We start from the raw sequence: 20,443 nt of genomic DNA, 5'->3' as shown, positions 1-20,443 counted from the left end.
TCCAGCCTTGCTGTGAGTGCTGTTGCTCTTCCCAGCTCCAGGCATAAGGAAATACTGAATTTGGTTTAATTCAGCACAGATCCAGGTTGCTCCTCTTTTTTTCATTTTCTGTGTCACTGTCAGTGGGGGAAGGAGAGCCCACGGGCTCAGCACTGAGCAGAGGCGCTAATCGTATGCAAATTGCACCCCTCTTCTGGCACTAATAGTTTAATCAAGGGAGATTTTAAATAATGGGCACTAATAGTGCCGTCAGAGGCAAGCCTGGCTTGGCTTGGGTGTTTTTTTGGCAGCACAAAGCGTTATTGATGAGGGATCTCACTCCCCCGGGGTCTTCTCCTCTTCCATCCCATCTTCAGCTCGTGCATCAAAGCCACCCCTGGTGCTGACACCTCAGTGGCTGCCTGAACCTGCCCTCCTCTTCCTCCCGCTCTCGCTTGCTCCCAGCATTTCAAATAAAACCAAAAAGCCTCATAGTTTTTCCATAGCAACACAGATCACAAACACAGCCCTCAGCTCTTAAGGGATGGGAGACTAAAACATCCTGGGGCTGGGGGAGGGACAGAGGGATGTTGCACCGTTTGGCTCTTGGGGAAGGATTAATAAGCTTTGGGGAATTAAAACTCACCTTTCCAGCAGGGTCCCTGCATCCAAACCACCCTTTTTCTTACCTCATGGTGTTCAGTGCTGCCTAATCCCTCCAAGTCCTGCTGATATCATTAACAAATGGGTTGGGAATCATCCCAGGAGCCCACGTGGATGTGGAGATCAGCCATTTTAACAAGAAAAAGAGGAGAAAGGAGGCAGGTGCTGCTGGTTGGTGTGTGATGGACCCCCCAGCCTGGTCCCTGTGCGCCAGCAGCTCTGACTGTGGCTTGGCAGAGGTGCCACCCTGGCTGAGTTCTGCAGCTGGAGCCCTGAGGTACCACCAGCACACTTGTCCTGCTGTCATTTACTGATACCACCAAAAGTATCACTGCTCCTTGGGGAATCTCCCACTGATGTGCCTCCTGGCCCCAGCTTCATCACCCCTACACAGCCCCTGGGCTTTGAGGCTGATCCCCAGCATCAGCTCTTACTTCTTTTGACTGCTGAAATATGTTGTGATAAACATTTGACAAGCTCTGCCTCCCCACCCCTTTTCCTGCATACTTTCCAGCATTTTTCTCAGATCCTGTTACGGATTTCACAGAAAAAAAAAGGGAACAAAGGGAAATAACCCTTTCCATGTTTCCAGTAGAGAGGCCAGGCAGGGACAGGGAGAATCAGTTGAAAGTGATTATCAGCTGCTCCCCTCAAGGTTTTATACTCTTCCTCCCTTACTGGTTCCCAGATGGGGCAAGATCCAAGTGCTGCTTCCAGTTACGACCAGTGCAGGTCCTCTCCTGAAGTTTAGTCCTGTCCTCCAGACTCAGATGTTGCAGTCCTGCTCTGTATTTATATTTCACCATATTTTGCTCTCAAAAGTTCATATTTAGATAAAAACTGAACCCTGGACTGTGCTGTGCAGGCAGGGTTAATGCATCAAAAGGGGCTGGAGTGGGGAAGGGTCTGGCTTGGGAAAATCTCCTCACCCGTGTCCTCAGGTTGTGTTTAAGCTCTACCCAGCCTTGTTAGTACTTGGAGTTTAGCACTGCAGATCATCAAGAGCAGATGAAGCTTAGGGAAGGTTTCAGGGGATATGGGCTGGAGGAAGACCAGAAAAACAGGCTTGGGGCAGCACTCCTTCCTTTGCTTTTCCAGGATGCTGCACTAGCGGTTTTCAGAGGAAATGGAAAGAATGAGGAGAGGAACAAAGGGCTTTAATGCTCTTAAGTGCTTGTTTTCATCATTTCTCCAGCACACACAAGCTCTGTAATGTGCCAAAATTGAGTCATTACTTTCCCTGGAGACCGAGGAGATGGGATTTTGGGGGGTCCACATGCTCCAGGTTTGCTGAGCTGTGTCCAGCAGGACCATCTGTCCATCTCTTTGTCCATCCTTCCCCAGCTCTGCAGGACCAGCCCTTTCCCAAGGAAGGGGAGCAGTTTCCAATGCTGCTGCTCTGTCATCCCCCCGCTTGCTGATATCCTCTGCATCCCATAGCCATGGCTTTGTGCAGATGGACAAGCCCTGAGCACGGGATGGCCCCACAGCCTGGCAGTGCAATACAGGAGATGATCCCCATCAGAGCAGGCAGATGTTGATGGGAGCACCCCAAAAAACACCCCACTGTGTGCAGGCAGAAGGAGATTGCATTTCCCAGCTGGGCTCATGTCCCAGCCCTGAATTCCTCCTGGCCTTGACAGAGATCCTGTGCAGCTTAAAAGTTGGGTTTTTTGCATCATTAAGTACAGTAAATCAGTAATTCAGGAAAATATTTTGGAGTGAGAGCTGGTTTGTTGTTTAAGATCTTTCAAAAACCAGGGGGAATAGGAACACGTGAATTTCTGGATTCTGCTAAAGGGCATGATGCCAGCTGACCTGGGAAATGGTGAAGCTCACCCCCAGATCCCCAGGGGACCTGCCATTCCTCGACAATGAAGCACCCTGGCCACCCAGAGCCCGCAGTGCGAGCCCTGGCTGCAGTGTGAGGGTGTACTGGCACCCCACTGGGTCTGACCTCGTGCCCTCCCCTCCACAGCAATACTTCATCCTCCTCATCATCACGGACGGGGTGATCAGCGACATGGACGAGACGAGACACGCCGTGGTGCAGGCGTCCAAGCTGCCCATGTCCATCATCATCGTGGGCGTGGGCAACGCTGACTTTGCTGCCATGGAGTTCCTGGACGGCGACAGCCGCGTGCTGCACTCCTACACCGGCGAGGAGGCCGTGCGCGACATCGTCCAGTTCGTGCCCTTCCGCAATTTCCGCAACGTGAGTGAGGGCAGCGGGGAGGTGATCGCAGGGGAGATCACAGGGCTGTCAAACCTGGAAATCACCCTGGAAGTAGAACAACCACGGTAGAGGCAGAGGCAAGAGGTACCTGCCCGTCTTTCTCTCAGGGGTGCCCTGGCATGGATCACATAAATCAGCACTGCAGGCAGGGGCAGGGAGGGGTGACTGTGCTCTGCAGCTCTGTAGTGGGTTCCACCTGAGCGTGCCATGTTTCTCCATCCCTTGTCATTGTCAGACAGGTTGGGAGCAAAAACCAGTGACTCAGAGCAGGATCTGGATTCGTGCAGCAGGGTGTGACAGCACTGGGCTCATGTCCCTTGCCACAGCCCTGTGCTGGTTTTGGTGACTCCCACTCAGGCCTCATCCAGCAGCCCTGATGTGCCACACAAAGGACTTCATGCTGAATTGTCCTGAGAAGGAGCCCCATGCCCCCTGATCCCCTGTAGGAAGGGGCAATGGTGGCACTGACCCTGCACGTCCCCTCTGTGGGATGAGTCCATTGCAGTCATCCAGCAGACAGCTCTGGGACAGGGGCTGTTGCTGGCATGGGATTGATTGCCAAGGATGGAGCTTGTGCTTATCTTACCCTTCTTTGCAATTAATCAGTGTCTTTCTATTTCACCTCCTGCTGCCCACATCTGTTTTTTCTGACCTACCCAGGATGTTTACCAGTGAATTCTCTCCTGCAGGGAAGGGTAGTATAGACTAAATAATCCCTGGTGTATATAAAATGCTCACTATCAATAGACTCTAGCGGGTATTGAGTGAAATGCCCAGATCTGGAGCTGGGGCCAGCCCAGCCATGTTTGTTCAGTCGGTCCCCTGTGGCTGTCCTAACTCTGGTGTTGGTTCCCGTTGGCTCACAGGTCCCCAAGGAGACCCTGGCCAAAGCTGTGCTGGCAGAGCTGCCCCAGCAAGTCGTGCAGTACTTCAAGCACCAAAACCTGCCACCCATCAACTCGGAGCCCGCGTAGAGCTGTGCCAGGCTGCACCCTCTGCATGCTGCCGAAGCCTGTTGGTCCTGCCAAAAGCACGTTCCACATGCTTTTAAGAGAAGAATACCCTCCCTGAAACACTTTGTACTTCTTAATTTAATTGCTAAGTTCTTAAGACGCATCCCAGCAAAGTGTCTGGATTCATTTTGTACAGTCTTGGCCCAAGGTAACACTAAGCAGCCAGGCCATGCCTTGGTCCTGCTCTGTTGAGTCACTTTTCAGTATTGAATGTACTTTGTATAATTTCAGTGGTACAGAATACAATTTTTATGATCAAAACTTGCTTTTTCCAAGCAATGAAATGCTTAATATATTATCATTCAATGAACTGGTCGTTGTATAGTTCACGTATTTGTGTTGTACCTGTACACCTGTCAGGTTCTGTGTTCATTTTTATACTGTGTACTTGTTATATTTGTTATACTCAGGTTAATAAAGAAACTTGGACATTTAAAACAAGAGTCTCTAGATGGGAAGGTCTGGGAGTGGCTTACACTGTCAGCAGTGCTGCATGTTTGGAGTCACCCTGACAGGGCCTGTCCTGGTCTCTCAGTTGTTCTGCTGACTGTGCCCAGGATCAGCCCCACATTGTCAATGGCAGCATCCCAGAGGGAGATTTAGTGAAGGTGGATATCCTGGGGAAGGCAGCATGCCCTTAAAGCCTGCCTGAGCTGAGTCTGTGTGCTTGGGAAAACCCCGGTGACCCCACCACAAACCATCAAAGGGAGTTTCACGGTTCACTGCTGCTCCAACTCTAGAAAATTTTCCAAGTCTGAGTAACAAAAGGTCTCTGCTGCCTGGGAGAAGACAGGCTGGGTAATGAAATCTTGCTCTCCTTTGAGCTGCTCATCAGCAATGTGCTAATTGCTGCTTTATGCTGCTCCTAACTAGATTAAGGTCTTTTGAAGCTGAGTATGCTGTTGACTATCTGGCAGGGATCACCAGCCCTACTCCAAACTCAAGTAGACTTGACTCGAGTCTCCTCCCCAGTAATGGAAGCTTTTGAGGTGGGAGGTTGCTGTCCCTATATAAAGCCTGCAGCCCTTTCTGCACAGGCGTGTGCTACTGGTTGTGCTCTCTGCCAGCAACCTTGTGGCTGTCACTGCTGCCACCGGCACGCAGAGGGCCCCGGGCAGTCCCACAGTGAGCTGGCTCCCAGCACAGCGCTGGGTGAGACCCCACCCCTTGGGAGAGGTGGGACTGCTCCGAGAAACCTTTGCCTCACAAAACCTCCTGGAAGGGAAAATAAACAACCAACACCAGTCTTTTCCAAAGGGAGAAGCAGTCTTTGAAGGGTGGCTTGTTTAAAAATAATGCTGTATCCAGCTCAGCTTCCAGATCGAAGTCTGCAGCTTTGGAAACATTTTTTATTTATTTCCATAAGAGAACCTCACACGCAGCTGCAGGAGCTCATAAACTCTTCTGCTAGTAGAGGGTTTGTGGGGGTTTGTCGGGTTTTTTTAACACCTCGCTGAAACTTTAACAACTAGCACAGACAACGAGTGGTTTATTGAGCTCTCCCTGGGGAGGGGATGAAGCACACACTATGCAGTCATGGTTTTTTCTTAAAAATAACAAAAAAATATATCTAAATCCACCAGTGAATGAGAGTTGCTGGAGCCAGCCACAGCCAGCTCATCTCCAGCTTTGGCAGCCCAGGGCAAGGTTACTGCCACAGCTGCCCTTTTCAGGTCTGATTTATCCTCCATCCCATGCACTCTCCACTTCCCAGCACATCTCCCAGGGCACTGGAGCATTTTAATGTCAGATGGCTTCTGATGTACAAAGGTAAATGGGACCAACAGATGGAGTGAGGAGCTGGGACAGCTCTGCAGTTTGTTTACATGAGCCAGGCCCTGAGAACAGCAGAGCTGACTCAAAGGCATTCCCCAAGTGTCCTATTCCATTCTTCTAGGAACAGGAGAAAGGCAGAGGGCCCTCACATCTACTTTTCCTGGATTGTCTCCTCCTGGCCTTGCACAGCCCCATATACACACCCTAATATACCCACCCTAATATACACACCACCTCACCTGCAGCCCACCACTGCATTTGCCACAATTGGCTGGAAACTCCCAGGATAAATTTCTGTTGAAATCAGGCATTTTGACAGCAGCTGTGCAAGATACCACTCAGGAAAATGGCCCCAGCATGCTGACAGCTGGGCAAGGCTGCTCTGACTACAGTCAGATAATTGCTCTAGTTTAATGCCAGGGAAGAACACCAGCAGCTCTCATACCAACTCCTTGAGGCTCTTGCCCACACAACTTTAATAAAAAAACATGCTTTTTTTTTGTGTACCACTTCCATTTCATTCCATAGCTCAGTAAGATGAAAGTCACCAAAAGCAAAGCATTAGGGAGGCTGCACGAGGTCTACTTATTTTCCACCTGAAAGTGCCATAATTACAGTTGCTAGAGAAGAGGCAGGAGCAACTCTGGAGCAAACACAGGAGGTGCCAGGCAGCCCAGAACAGGGGAGGAATTGCAGTGTGCTTGTAAGGAGTGGAACAGGGTTGTGCAAACAGAAAGGGTATTTGGCTAAGGATAGCTTCATTGTGAGCATAACTCTCCCCATTTCCTTTGGAAAATTCAGCACTAAGGCATGAATCCACTACAGGCCTTGTTTTCTCTGCTTTTAGCCCAGCTGCTCCCTCACAACTCCCTCAGTGTCACCTCCAGGTAACTGCCCTCTGGTACACACTGACCAGATGCTGTCTCACAAGGGTACTACATAGAGCAGGATGGCACAGAGACACTTCCACCCCTGAGCAGCTGAGCTGAACTCTTCCAACCCTCCAAACTCCCATCAGCACACTGAGATTAAGAGGATGGGCCCTCAGCCCTACTTCTGGAATTCTCCAACTCCAGTACAAAGGAGTTTGGCTGAACAGGGGAGTCCCACCCACTCTGGATTCATGCCCTTCAGAACACTGCTGCTGAAAAGCTGCATGATTTATCAAGCCCCAGTGCTGGAGCAGCAGCCTTTGAGCAGAAAAGCCAGCTGCAGTTCCTGTGAACTCACTCAGATGAAGTCTTCATCACCACTTCTGCTTTTGTGGGAAACGGACCTACACCTCTCCTGGATGGTGGTTTGAGGGAATGGTTGGTTGGGTAGAGCAGAAATTGATTAATGGAATGAGAACAATTATGAATGGTACAGGCAGAGATAAAAAAAATGTGTTCAGAACGTCTTTAATCATGTAACACTAAAACTTCTTTACAGTGTCATGGCAATCTACACTTCACCATCTGCTCAAATTTGGTTCTGCCCCCATTTTTCAAATACAGAATAAAAATGACATTTTAAAACAGAACACATGGCTGCTTCTACAAGACTTCACTGCTTCAAGTGATTATTTTTTGCCTTGTTAGTCTTGTATAAACTTCTTAAATCAACATAATTCTTTCCATAAGAATTGTAAAAGATAAAGCTCTCTCCTCCATACCCTCAGACCTTTATGACATGGTTAGGTGTGCCTTCTGCTTTAGGATGGCAGCTTTTCTTCCAGGCTCAGTATGCACCCCAGAAATGGAAAGTTGGGGGTGGTGGGGGAGGGGAGAAATAATGAGTTACTTTAGGAGTATCTGAGTGTATTAAAGTTGAGAGGTTAGCTAGAAAGATTATATTTGGGGCAGAAGGATGCAACAAGCATCCATCAGGGCTTTGGAAGATATTCTGCACTACATTACACACTGAGGGATTTTGTTATGGACCATCAAAGAAACTGTTGCCACGAAAGACAGAAGAGACAATCTTCCCAGTGGAATTGATGGTGCCTTCGCTGTCCGAGCTGGACTCGGAATCGCTGCTCCCCGAGTAGGCGCCCAGGCCAGGCAGGATCCCAATGCACACGGCTGCTGAGGGACAATGCACTGTGGAGCCTCCCACTGAGCTGCTCCCCAGGGGAACACAGGAGGGTTTTTCTGGAAGAGAGAAACCTCAGTCAACAACTAGAGTGCAGGAAAGGGCTTTCAATCAGCCCAGGAACTGCCATGTGTCACTCACCTGCTTTTCCCACATAAGCAGGGGATGATTTCAGGATTTAATTAAAGCATAAGGCAGCTTTATGCTGTAATAAAACCATTCTGACAGGAAGGACTTGCTACCTCAGGGGATTTTTTTCTTCTCTATGCTGGCATTACGGATTTTTTTTATTCTAAAGTTGTCAGTTTGATACTTGTCAAGTACCAAACCCACTAAATAAGAATAAATGGCTCTGCTTTGAGTAATTGAGTATTTTTTTTGCAATATAACAGCATAGTTGAGAAAAAGTTTTATTCCATCATTCTGCTAGTCAACATCTCCCATCTTCCATGGCTAATTAATTATTTCTGCTGTTCTGAAAGTTTACTGAACAGAAGGAGATTCAGGAAATGCTTTGGGTTGTTGTTACACAACTGCAGCTCACCCGATTTGTGTCAGAGTATCTTGACAGCAAGTCAATTGCAGCCCTGACAGCTAAAGCTGAAACACAACTTAATTTTCTTCTAGTTCCCCACAATTTTCTGAAACAAATTGATTTCAGGATGGACCGAATCACTTCAGAGCATAAAGCTGAAGTGGATATATACAAATACATGCAATGCTGCTGTGAAGAGGAAGGGGATCATCTGTTCTCCATGTCTCCTGCCCACAGAACAAGCATTAGGCTTGAAATGCACCTAAGGACAATTCCATTAGTTATCAGGTTAAACTCTTTCAGATTAATAAACTCTCAAAGGAAGGTGGACAGTCTCTATATGTGGAGACTTAAGAGCTCCTTAGACAAACATCTGTCAGGACTGGTTTGGGCAGGGGACATCCTGATAACCTGCAGAGGTTCCCTGCTGCCCTATTTTCCATGGAGGCTGTCAGCACCCACTTACCATTTCTACTGCTTTAAAAGAGAACGTGCCAACCAAAGTCTGTGCTGTCTTGCCCAGTGAAGGAACAGAAAAGCAAAGCCTCTATGAGATTTAACTCCAACTCAGATGCTGTTCAGTAACAGACACACAGCTTCCCACCTGCAGAAGTTGGGACATACCTGGATTCTTTTCCTCGTGGTCAGTGTCTAGTTTCAACCTCTTGACACTGTTACCACCATCTGAACTGTGGAAAAAATAACAGAGTGTCTCGTTCTTCAAAGGCAACCACTTAATGACTGTGAAATCATTGTTACATCTTTGCCTCAAATGCTACAGCAGATGCCAGCAGGGTCCCCTGATGACCATCACCACTTCCAATTGCCATTAACTGAGGCTCCTTGGGGAACATGCAGGATCCAAGGAAGCACCAACACCTACACTACAAGTATCACTTGTTAACCTGGGAAAGGAACACACCTCTTAGAGTTCAAGTCAAACCCCTTGCACAGCAACCTAGAGCTGCCTATTCAGCAGGATGTGCCCCACAGGAGACTGGGAATAACTACCTGAGCTTCAGACACCCACATGCCACAGCCTTGCACATGTGGATGATTACCACACTTACTGCTGCCAACATCCATGGCTTTTCCCTTGCAGACCTTCCTTCCTCTCCTTCAAGCACCTAGAGAGCCTGTTCTAAAACACATAGAAATCTTGCACCCAGTAAGCTCAGACAGTCTCACAGCAATTGACAGTGTCCACGAAGGTCCTTTCTGGGTCCAAAGTGGCATTGGGAGAAAGGAGCATGACTTGGACTTCTGACTCTTCAGAGCTTCTTTAGCTCTCCCCGTCACTGCTGAGATTTCTCTCCCCTCCTCCACTCCTGCATGTTCCAATGCTAAGGCATCCACATAAACAAATGCTTCCCAGATTCAGCAGTGAGGAACTGATGAAGCATGAGCATTATTATGCATTAACTCTTTTCTGTCCCTATCAGAACATGCAGTACAGATGAAAGGTTATTCTGTGCAGAGAGCTTTTAACAGTAATACATCCTTTACAGGAAATTACAAAGCTCAGGGAGCAGATGCTGAGCTCACACTACACTTACTTTGGGCCACTTTGCAATAAAAGATAAGATGGCAAAAATAGAAGACTGCAAAGCAAGTCTGCAATGGCACTGACATGTCAGTTAAGATGCTCTCTTTAAACAGATGCCATCTGCAGACTTTAGAAGTACCATTAAGCACATGCCAGCTCCTTTTCTACATCCTACTGGGTTAAGTACTATTAGTTACAAGACAAAAACATTATTGGCTGCTTGTTATCAGCTCAGGGTTTTTCTTTTCTGCCTTCCCAAAACCCAAACTATCACCCAACCCCACAGACATTAGGTGGTGGAAGTGCTTACTTCAGTTTTCAGACATGCAATTAACTGCTGTACTGGGAGCTAAACATCACCCTACAAGACAAGCTTCTAAAATAATCTCACATTCCCTGAGACGATTCGAACACACTGCATTTTGAGATGTCAGTAATCATCTTAAGTATTAGATGATTCATCTGTGGGAAATAAGTCTGGTCCCACATGCCTTGTTTCTCCATAACCTGTAGTACACCAGCAGCTGTGTTTGCAGGCCAAGATCAAAGCAGCAAGCACATCACAAACCCAGCTGTCACCTGCCTGGGATGGAAAGGGTGTTGATGTATCAGTGCAAATCCCTGAGGAACACAGGAAGTTTCTCCGATATCCTTCGAACCAAACTGGCACACAAAGCTCCTCTCTTGTAACCTTGTCTCCCCCATGCTGTCCCCAGCAGCAATTAAAACAATCCATTTTAAACACAGGCAAAATTGGCTGATAAATTAGGCAACCTGAATGAAATTGCATTTGTGAGGTGACTCTGATATCTACAAACAGAGACGTAAAATAGATTCCCTCAAACCCCAAGCAGGATTGCCCAAGCCTGGCACTCTAAAATGAAGATCCTACCCACTTGCTTTACACACGCTTATCTATTTGATGTGCTTCATGTTTTTCCCCACAGTTTGTGAGAGCCTATAGAAACAAGACTGGTCTTTTCTTATACCTTCCCCCTTTTTTCTTTAGGGCTAAGGTTTACACCTCACTCTCTGGAGGCAGTTTTGGCCTGTCTCCCTTTACACTGCTAACTGGGTTCCGTTCCTCATGAATTTATAGAAGTGTGAAACTAACCTTCTGTGTTTCACAGCTCCTGCCAACAGCTTTGCCTGAGAAAATTTGTTCTTGTTTTCCACTGACTTCATGGGCAATTTCTTCTCAGTTTCCTTCTTTGGGTCCATACTGACTCCCACTTTAGTGAGAGTGCTGTGAATTAAGGGTTAAGGATCAGCTGAGAAGGAATGGGGAGAACAGACATTTCCTCCCTGATATATTTAGCCAGCTCTGCTGACAGCAGTGACCGAAGTTCATTCACATATTCTATCAAAATAAACTTATTTGTAATGACATTGAGCTGGTAGCCTCAGCCAGAAGAGAAGATACTTTGCCCTCTGGGGTTGGAGCTCTCTCTGGTATCAGGACCAGCTCTCCCTGTGAGGATGTCCAGGCTGGGAGCTGCTGTACTGAAGCCAGAAAGGTGTAACACAAAACACCCAGCACCCATGAACATATCCACCATCCTGCCTTTTCCTAAAGGCCTTAGAAAAGCAAAATGGTCAGGCTGGACCAAAACAAACAAACCAAAAAGGCAATGCAGTACTTCCCCTTCTATGGGCATCAACACATTTGTAATTCAAATTTGCTGCTCCACACTCTAATCCTCACCAGACAAGCTAAGTAGCAATATATGCACTCACTTCTACTCCTCAAACCCTCTTTCTGCTGAGCCCAGCAGATTTCAGTCAAGCAAGAAAGAACAGTTCCACTTTTTGGGTTTGGTCTTTAGCACTCTACCTTTTCAGCTCATCTCTCTGTGAGGACCACAAGGATTCTACTGCTGGTCTGAGCACCAATCCCAAGAGAAAGGAGACAGTGATTAAGAGGAACTGTGGTCCAAGATTCACCCAAAAAAGACTGCAACTGCTCAGAAAAGCTAAGTAGATTAAAACAGTGTTAGCAAGGTGAAATGCAGCTGAAACCTATAAGGAGGTGGACAAGCTTAAGCAGGTTCTCAGATGGGATAAGAAGGAGCAGGGTCTGTTTATTAGGGCACACTCTGCACACACTGAACACATCTCCTTGTGATGAAGAGAAATCTGTCAAAGACCCTCTTTGTAGACGAGGTGCCAGGAAAGTCACACAAAATTCTGCAAAAATTTTAACTGCACAGGCAAAGGCAAATTAACTTAGTTTAAAAGCATGTTTATAAACTCAAATCTAGTGTTCTAATGGTTTCTCCTCTGACTACAAGCTGGAGTTTCACAGACGCCCCAGTCACTGCAGACGTATATTGGATAGTGAATTTCACGTTGTTGGCCCATGTATTTGAAGCTATAGCTTTTTTCACCCATTGAACATCTGAAAATCAAAAACTTTCAGACTTTGCTTTGAAGTGACACTCAGTCTCCAATCACTTTACAAACAGGAATGTTCAGATGCCATATATTATTTGATTTTCCTAAGGACACAGCAGTAACCCAGACTGTTCCTTACTTCAACCTAAAGTCTTCTCAGCCCAAACCATTGTTCAATTTTATCTATTTTTGAGATGGCACAGGAGTGCCATCCTGTGGCTGTCTGAAGTCATCTGAGAGCTCCTTGTGCTGAACATGATTTGATGTTGCCACACAATTTTTCCACACACTGCAGTGTTCAACTGCCACATTTAGGTCCATTACTTTGTTGTATTCTAAGCCTGACTGAGGAACTCAAAGGCTTTTCTTTTAAAATATACCAAATTACAGGCTTTTAGCACCCATCCAGGATGGCATTCTCCTAAAACTCCTCAACTAGAAAGTCACAGCACATTTTTAGTAGGTATTTTATACATCCTGCTGTCATTAGCAAATCTAATGCTATAGCCAGCCAAGAAGCATTCCCTCTCAGGAAGACAACATTAGAAACAAACCTCTCAATCTTAAATATCAACTGCACTAAACAAGCTGTCCTTCAGTAAAGCCAGCTTCTTGGAAGGGAGACTGTTCCTACATTTAGATAGCAGTAAAGACAAGCTGATCTTGCTCTCAAATACTTCTTGGAAATGGTTTTTAAAATATTTGTAAATCTTTATCTGAACAGAGGGGTCTCGATAGGGAAAGGAACAAACAAACCTAGTTGTTCATGCAGGAGAAAGAAAAATTCCTATTCATCCATGCATATGAATTTGAATTTCTTATGCTCAGGAGTACCTTAAAATATTCCAAGGCATATTTATCCTGAGGATGTATAATTTTGTGATTGTTCAACCTGAAAAATTAAGGAAAAAAAATCTCTATACTTGAATATTGACACCGTTTTTACCATTAAATTAATGCCTCTGGGTAGCTTAAATTAAATGCTATACCAGGAAAAAGAGCAAATAATGAAATCCATTGGATTGACACTCCTCTTACTAATTTGGAAGAGCACTTAAACAGTACCTATAGATGCAGCACAGTGTTTTTTGTCACTGCAGCGATAAACCATTAGTAACAACCTGCAGAAGCAAAAACCACTTTTGCATTTCAGAACACCACCAAAAATTTAAAACACAAGTCAATTTGCTCTGAGGTTGCTTGAAATATCATGGTAAAATAAAAATAATTTTAAAAAGGAAATTAAATGAGCAACACTTTTGATTTTCTCATAAGATAAGGTGACTAGAAAACATTCTCCCTTCCTCCACTCCATCAGCAATAAGTTTAATTTTTACAGTAAGATTTCAGATTCAGAGCCACCAATATTACTAAGAGTGCAAAGACTGAGTTAAGATGGTCTGTACATCTTGATCAGGCTGCTCAGGGATCTGTGTTTTATGTGGCTAATTCAAGCAACTTAAGATTCCCTCAGGGCTGGTATGGTTCACCCCAGATGTATGTGACATAACAAGAGCTGTCAGCTGCTCCCACAGCACAATCTCACACTGCACAACCCTGGATCAGCCAGCCCCACGAGCAACCATCACCAAAACTAAATATATCCATGAATAGCCCATTAATAGATCCAGCAAATCAAGAAAATACTCCAAATCCATCAGCTAACTGCAGCCTATTTCTGAAGTTAAAAAAATGCATCAGGATTGCTTTTTCATAAACACACTCCTGAGCTAATTGAGATTTTCTTCACAGGACACATGCTCCAAATTTTAAATTATTGACTAACACAAGGTAAGACAAATATCTGTAGTACCAGCACTATTCAATTTTATCTGCTGACTGGTTTTGGTCACCTCCTTGTGTTCACAAACTCTTTCATCTATACTAAAGCTTCCCTGAAAACATGTGTTTTGTTTACCTGTAACTCAAAAGCAATCTAGATGAGGAAACCATCAGATTCTGCATAGGTTCACTAAACGTCAAAAAAGCAACATTTTGCTTAGCACAGTAACTCTCAAATCATTCCAACCTCCCTTGACTGGCACTAATTAGAGAGGAAAAACATCCTATATGATTTTCTAGCATATCTACAAGAAAATTAGGCAAATTTAACAGCAAGGCCAAACTGTCCTGCTCTTAATCCTGCCTACAAGCGTGTACTACCCAAAGGAGCCAAGACTCCATGGGCACTGACTTCCCAAAATAAATTCAGCACATCTGCACAGATGTATTTAATTTCTCATCCTGCAGGTATCAGTAAGGGAGAAAGAATCTAATACTCCAAGAAGAATAACAGAGAGCAATCCACACATTGTTTCAAACAGGTATCTTAAAATCAGGCAATATACAGTTAAAAAAAAGCGTGTAATTTTCCATAAGACAAAAACAAGAGATTAGAAATGAAACGCTGTTTTTTCTTTATGTTCTCTTTCTCTTTTAAGTTATGGCATTTCATGACCTCAGTAATAGAAAAAATAAAACCCTACAAACCCCCACAAAAAAACCTCAACCAAACCCCAAAACAATGCAGAGGGGAGAAGGAAAGGAAAGTATCAAAGAAGTGGGAGTTGAGGGGGAACTATCAAACATTGCAGTGGTCCATCAAAGCTACAATGAAGCCATTAAACTTTGAAAGTTTATCACTGTACACATTCTGTAAAGCAGCTTTATAAAAAGAATGTCAAGTGACAGAACAAACTACAGCCCACTCTTACCCTCCTCTAGGTAACCACCAGCCATTTTAGTGCAAAGGATATTCTGTATTCATTTAATTCTTTCAGCTCTTCTTCCCTTCGCTGCTTTTCTAGTAGCTCTTGCTGCCGAGAAACCTCATCAAGGAAATGTGTCTCATCTTCATCTAAGCCTCTTACCATATTTTCTGAATAAAGAAAGAAGAAATTTGTTGGTTTCAGACACCATGTCTAAGTCTGTCTCCTCTGAATGTTCTTAAACCGACCAATAACTAAAAAATAAAATCACACTTCTTCCCTCAAAAGAGGAAGTACATTTTCTTAGAGCAAACAATTCCTACCTAATTAGTTTTAACACCTGTTCAAAAATTGAAAAAAAGTAGAAGCAAGACTACTCCTAATTTCCAAATAAAAACAAATTATTTCTAAACATGCTACCCTACTTTAAGCAAAGTACATGCCAGTGCAGCAGGAAGGTCTTTTATTTCCTGTTTGCAAATGTTCAGTGCCTCTTGAGCAAATGGATTTCATTAGAATGACAATAAAAAGTGTGGTTTAGGAAGACCAAACCTTGATGTTTGTAGTCATCATCAGAAATCTTAGCCCAAACATCACCTTTAGTCTTCATTAAAGCTTAATGCCATAGGAGGATTTTTAGGCTTTTACATGAAGTCACCATATTTTTAATCTTCAACCCTAATAGGCAAGCCCTAGTCAATTTGAGGGCAAACTAGGAAATCCATTTAATCTATTTATACCAATAATTGGCAAGCTTGTGTCTGACAGAAAAGCTCTGGAAATCAATGATTATTTGAGGTTACTTTATAAAAGCCAATCCCTGCTCCTTCCAACTCACGCAGAGCTCATTCATAAATCTTTAAACAGTAACTTGTAGCACTCACTACTACTACTGAGGACCCCTTCAGAGAGCAAAAGTAGTGAAACTCAGGACATGTTTTGAAGCAAGTGACATGAATTAATCTCATGTTCTGCCTGACTCATCTGCAAACTAAGAGGAGCAGCCACTGAGGTCCTTTGAGCTGAGGTTTTATTGAGGCTCCCTCTCAGGCACTCTGCAGCAGGTTTTGCTCTCCAGGTTAGCTGGTATCTGATATTCTGCTGTGGCTGCATTAAAAGCAGAGGTGGGTTTACTTCTCAGGACTACTTCCCATTCCAGCACTTGGCTTACCAAAGCAAAGGTGTTGCAGATCTAATATAACTGGCCAAGAAAAACTATTCAATTAGACAGTTATTAAAGCCTTTCCTATTCAGGCTGACAGCAGTCAATTTTTGGGTGGCTCCTTCAGCAAGAACTGCTTAGTCATGTTAACAAAAATGACTGGGATCAAAAGTCTGCTGAAGTTTACTGGAAACTCTCTAGGTGGAAAGAATCCTGTAGGTCCAGCTGGAGACTTTAATGCATGAATGCTGCTGTCTGTACTTGCCACTTTTCTATAAAGGGCTTTTCTATAAAACCAGAAATTCAAACATTTCATTAGAAGAGTCAAACATCTACTTCTAAAGAATCAAAACATGTAAGTTTACTTCTTCCAAATCATAATCTTAACTCTCAAATCACTTTTAGTCAAATAATTATGGCTTGGAAATGCAATAGCTGCTCTAACATGATTTCTTTAATTAATTCAAGCATGTGTTAAAGCATGAGTTCAAGAGTCACAAAACCACAATACTTTTCCACTTCTTTGTGAATTGCTATCAAGTTTGTTTGGGATTTTTTTGGTGTTTTTTTATTTTATATGCAATATAAGCTCACTATTCAACACTTTACAGGCATGCAGCTTGATAACTGCAAACACCTTTTGAGTTTTGCACGTGTGCAGTGCTGCCCCAGTGTCCAGAACATGTTCCTTTAAAAATCCAGGATTTCAAAAATACTCTCCTGAAGCCTTTGCTTCCCTCTCAGAGAGGGAGACAAAACACACAGATATATCCTTTAGTCAGAAGTCATGCACAGCTGTTGCATACAACACATGCAGTTTGCTGCTGCTGCTGCTTACTGAATTTAAATTGCTCCTCAAATTCCTGCTGCTTCTTTTCTCTCTGTTCCTGGAGCCTTTCATACAACGACCGTGGGTCATATGCCTCCTCTGGGCATTCTGAAAGGAACAAATCAGGAAGAGAGACCACGTTAGAAACACTACACCGCCAACAGTTCTCAGTTCCTTCACATAAAAACCATTTCAATTATAGTATATAAAAAGCCATCACTTTTAATTTTTATTTTCCACAAAAATGAAAAATTCTCTGATCTTTTCCCAGTAATTACTAACATTTAGCCCATACCTTTTGGGTCCTCAGGTTTTCGGACCTTTTCCCATTCCTCTTGCCTTCTCTTTCGTCGCTCCTCTAGCTCTGCTTCAGACACGAATCTCTTGTTAATCACCAGGTCAGCAGTGCCATCTCCCCCTTCCATTGTGGAATAGTGTCTCCTGAAAACACAACATGCAAAACATCAGGAGGCTGATTATGCTTTTCAGTGAGTGAAACATGATTAAATATCCTGAAAAGCAGACCTGCTGCCCTTACAATAACTTCAGTTCTCTAAAGAACACTGCATAGTAAGCACTGACTGAGACACAAACTCACTGCATAACTGCTAAGACTAATAAGCATCATCTATTACTCCTTCTTTACTCTTTTTTTTCATAATGTCTTTCCTGCTAGTTGTCTGCCTCAGGCTGTTTTTTTGAAAGTCATGTTCTAATGGATTTACTTTGCTTAAGTAAATATTTTTTAAAAATAAAATTAAACACCCTCACCTACACTCTCATCCTTTTATTTCTGTTCCTCCACAGCTGTTCTGAAGAGAGATAAAGTGATGACAAAGCATTAAAATCCAAGTTCTTTTTGCCCAAGCTATGAAAATTTGAGAAAGCTTGCCTATTTTCAGTTGTTGAATGCATGTATTTAGAAGTGATTAACAGTGAGATTTCAGAAATTACCAGCTGTTCTGGTTTTGGCTGGGACAGAGCTAAACTTCTTAGTAGCTGGTACAGCTCTGTGTTTTGGGCTTGGTGTGACAACAAGATTGGTAACACCCTTGCAGTTTTAGCCTAAGTCAAGGACTCCCCAGTGTCAGCTCGGCCAGCGAGAAGCTGTGGGGGAGCATGGCCAGGACAGCTGTCCTGAACTGGCCAAAGGGATATTCCATGGAACCATGGCCACAGAACACTGTGGCCAGCATATGAACTGGGGGGATCTGGCTGGGAGGTCAACAGCTGAGTGAGAGAGGGAATTCCCCATGCCTAAAACAGAGCTGGGGTTAGAAAATGAGCAGCACTTCCCCTGGAGAGAGCACAGCCCCTTCCCCCACAGTGCAGCCACCCTCTGCTTCAGGATTTCAGTACCAGGTGCAGGGTGGAGATGCTCCACAAGGAAACTCGTGGTCTTGAGACCTGAAAGCCCAGAATGAAACAAACTGCTTCTGTGAGTCCTAGGTGTCTCCTTCTAGAATTTTTCTGCCAGCTCCATGGTACACCATGAAGCCCTAATGCCTGTTTTTGTTTCAAGCCTGTACATCAAAACTGTACACAGAAGTACAACATAAGCACAACACACAGAGCTGTTCCTTTAAAGACATGCCAACATAACTTTTTTCTGCTTCCTTATCTCCCTGGTATAACTGCAGCAAGTTAAGGACTGCCCACAGTTCTGTCAAGTACTGCTCATTTGAGATCTCACCCTGGCTGCATTTCAGCTCAGAAGAGAGCCCAGAACAGTTACTCTTCCAAGGAGGAAGGGATGTAGTAACCCAAGTGAGGGAAGAAACCTGTTTATCATTCTTCCTTCACACCACAGTCCTGCAGGAAGTCCTGAAATCCTTACAAAAACTGATACTTTTGGGTGTATTGCTTGTAACAAAAATGAAAAAACTGAGGTCTCAGGAGAAATCCAGGTTAGAGCACTGGACAAGTATTTGTTACAGCAGGATGCATTCTTAAGGTTAGTGTTACTAAAAGAAGTTAAGACAAAAGAATTCTCTTAAGAGCTGGGGACAGGAAGGACAGATCCAGGGCTGGTGATTTTCTCTTTTTTAAACTTTTCTTTCTTTCTCTTTTAATATCCAACAAAAAAAAAAAAAATCCACCCTAAGACCCTAAGTCCACTTTCCAGAAAGCATGGAACACTTGCTCTTTGAGTGTAATGTCTGAAGGTGGTTCAAGCTGGAAACCTACAGAGAAGATAAAAATTGAATCTCACAGCTGAATACAAGTCCTGATCACAAGGCCAGCTTTCCTATCCAAGTGCTACATAAACAACAGAAATTGTTTCTCCACTTGTGTCATCTCAACCTATATATTTAGAGAGGAAACAAAAGGTTCCAATACAATGGTGACAGAAAGTAATAAAAGCAAACACAGGGAAAGAGATTCTGCAAGAACACCGTATCCTCTGGGGACTACAGCCTTCAGCAGCAAACCACCTGGATCAGTCAGTTCACTCAGAAATATATTTTAAGATACATGAAATGGATTAAGGTTTAATTATGGCCCGAGATGCAGCAATGGTGCTTCCAACACCGGTCTGAAAACGGGTGTCTGACATTGACAACCCCATCTTGGGGAAAAGAGATGAGGGGCAGAAAAACCCCATCAAGCAGCATCAAAGTTCACTTGCACTTACAAAGTTTGGTAGTCTTGCTGTATTCTTTGCCCTCTCCCATCTGAAGCTATCACACACAAACCAGACCCAACAAGAAACACGCACTTGGCAACTTTTCCCTATTTATCTATGTTTTCGTCTGGTGACTGCATTGTAGGGCTATGCTGTCACCGCAAATGACAAAAGTTTGTCACAGTCGTAAACCACATGTTTTTATAACACCAGATGGTAACACCCCCAGGATCAAAAAACCTCCCGGACTTCACAACCCTTGCCACCACTTAGGCTGGAACAGATGTAGAGCAGCGACGGTGCCCTGGGTACCCGAGTGCAGCTTCCAACAGATCCAGCGCTCTTTAAGTAACAAAGACTACTTAGCCACCCTTTTCATCAACCCACCGCTGATGAGAGTCGGGCAGCGCTCCCCGCACCACATCAAGCGAGGCGCTGCGCGCCGAGCCCGGAGCCGCCGCGGAGCCGGAGGGGATCAATCGGCCCCGCCGGCCTGAACCGCCCCCGGGCCCCGCTTCCCGCGCTGCCGCCGGACCTCGGGGCGGGGAACCCTCCCGGGCGTGCCGGGCCCGAGCTGCTCCGAGTCCTCACTGCGACCTCCTCTCCCCACCTTCCCTGCAGCCCCTCGTCCCGGCAGCGGCCGCCGGCCCGCCGCGCTCGCGGGGCCCAGGCCCGGTCCTCTTCACCCCTGCACCCGAAGGGCCCTGCGGGCCGGCCACGGCCGCTATCCCGCCCCCGGGCGCTTCCTCCGGCCCCACCGCCCCGGGCCCGCCCCCGGCACGTACCGCGGCCCCTCACAGCGAGCGGCACCGCCGGGCCCGCAGCGCCGCCATTGACCCCGCTCCCCTCCGCCGGCCGCCCCGCCCCTTCCGCCCGCCGCGGCCAACCGAGCGAGCCCTTCCT

The 20,443-nt window shown here is 45.3% G+C and overlaps 2 protein-coding genes across 4 annotated transcripts in view; one reads left to right on the top strand and one right to left on the bottom strand.

Annotated features, from left to right (window-relative positions):
• Positions 1–4,326, top strand: part of CPNE2 (copine 2) — a 43,550-nt gene extending 39,224 nt beyond the window's left edge. For all 3 annotated transcript variants that reach the window (XM_053987262.1, XM_053987260.1, XM_053987261.1), the window contains exons 15-16: positions 2,621–2,857; positions 3,745–4,326. In XM_053987262.1, the coding sequence (XP_053843237.1) occupies positions 2,621–2,857; positions 3,745–3,852 (345 nt within the window). In that variant the 3' untranslated portion in view covers positions 3,853–4,326. The remainder of the gene's footprint in view (positions 1–2,620; positions 2,858–3,744) is intronic.
• Positions 4,327–7,051: 2,725 nt separating this feature from the next.
• PSME3IP1 (proteasome activator subunit 3 interacting protein 1) lies at positions 7,052–20,396 on the bottom strand. Its single transcript, XM_053987527.1, has 7 exons — positions 20,326–20,396; positions 17,210–17,355; positions 16,924–17,022; positions 14,967–15,093; positions 10,936–11,064; positions 8,900–8,964; positions 7,052–7,799 (listed from the first exon to the last, which is right to left on the bottom strand). The coding sequence occupies exons 2-7, from the start codon at positions 17,337–17,339 to the stop codon at positions 7,582–7,584; spliced, it is 768 nt and encodes a 255-aa protein (XP_053843502.1). The 5' UTR covers positions 17,340–17,355; positions 20,326–20,396; the 3' UTR covers positions 7,052–7,581.
• Between the last annotated feature and the right edge of the window lie 47 nt (positions 20,397–20,443).

This window comes from Vidua macroura, chromosome 11 (genome assembly GCF_024509145.1).
Source record: "Vidua macroura isolate BioBank_ID:100142 chromosome 11, ASM2450914v1, whole genome shotgun sequence".
In the NCBI taxonomy this organism is placed as follows: Eukaryota; Metazoa; Chordata; class Aves; order Passeriformes; family Viduidae; genus Vidua; species Vidua macroura.
This window is presented reverse-complemented; position numbering and strand designations above follow the sequence as displayed.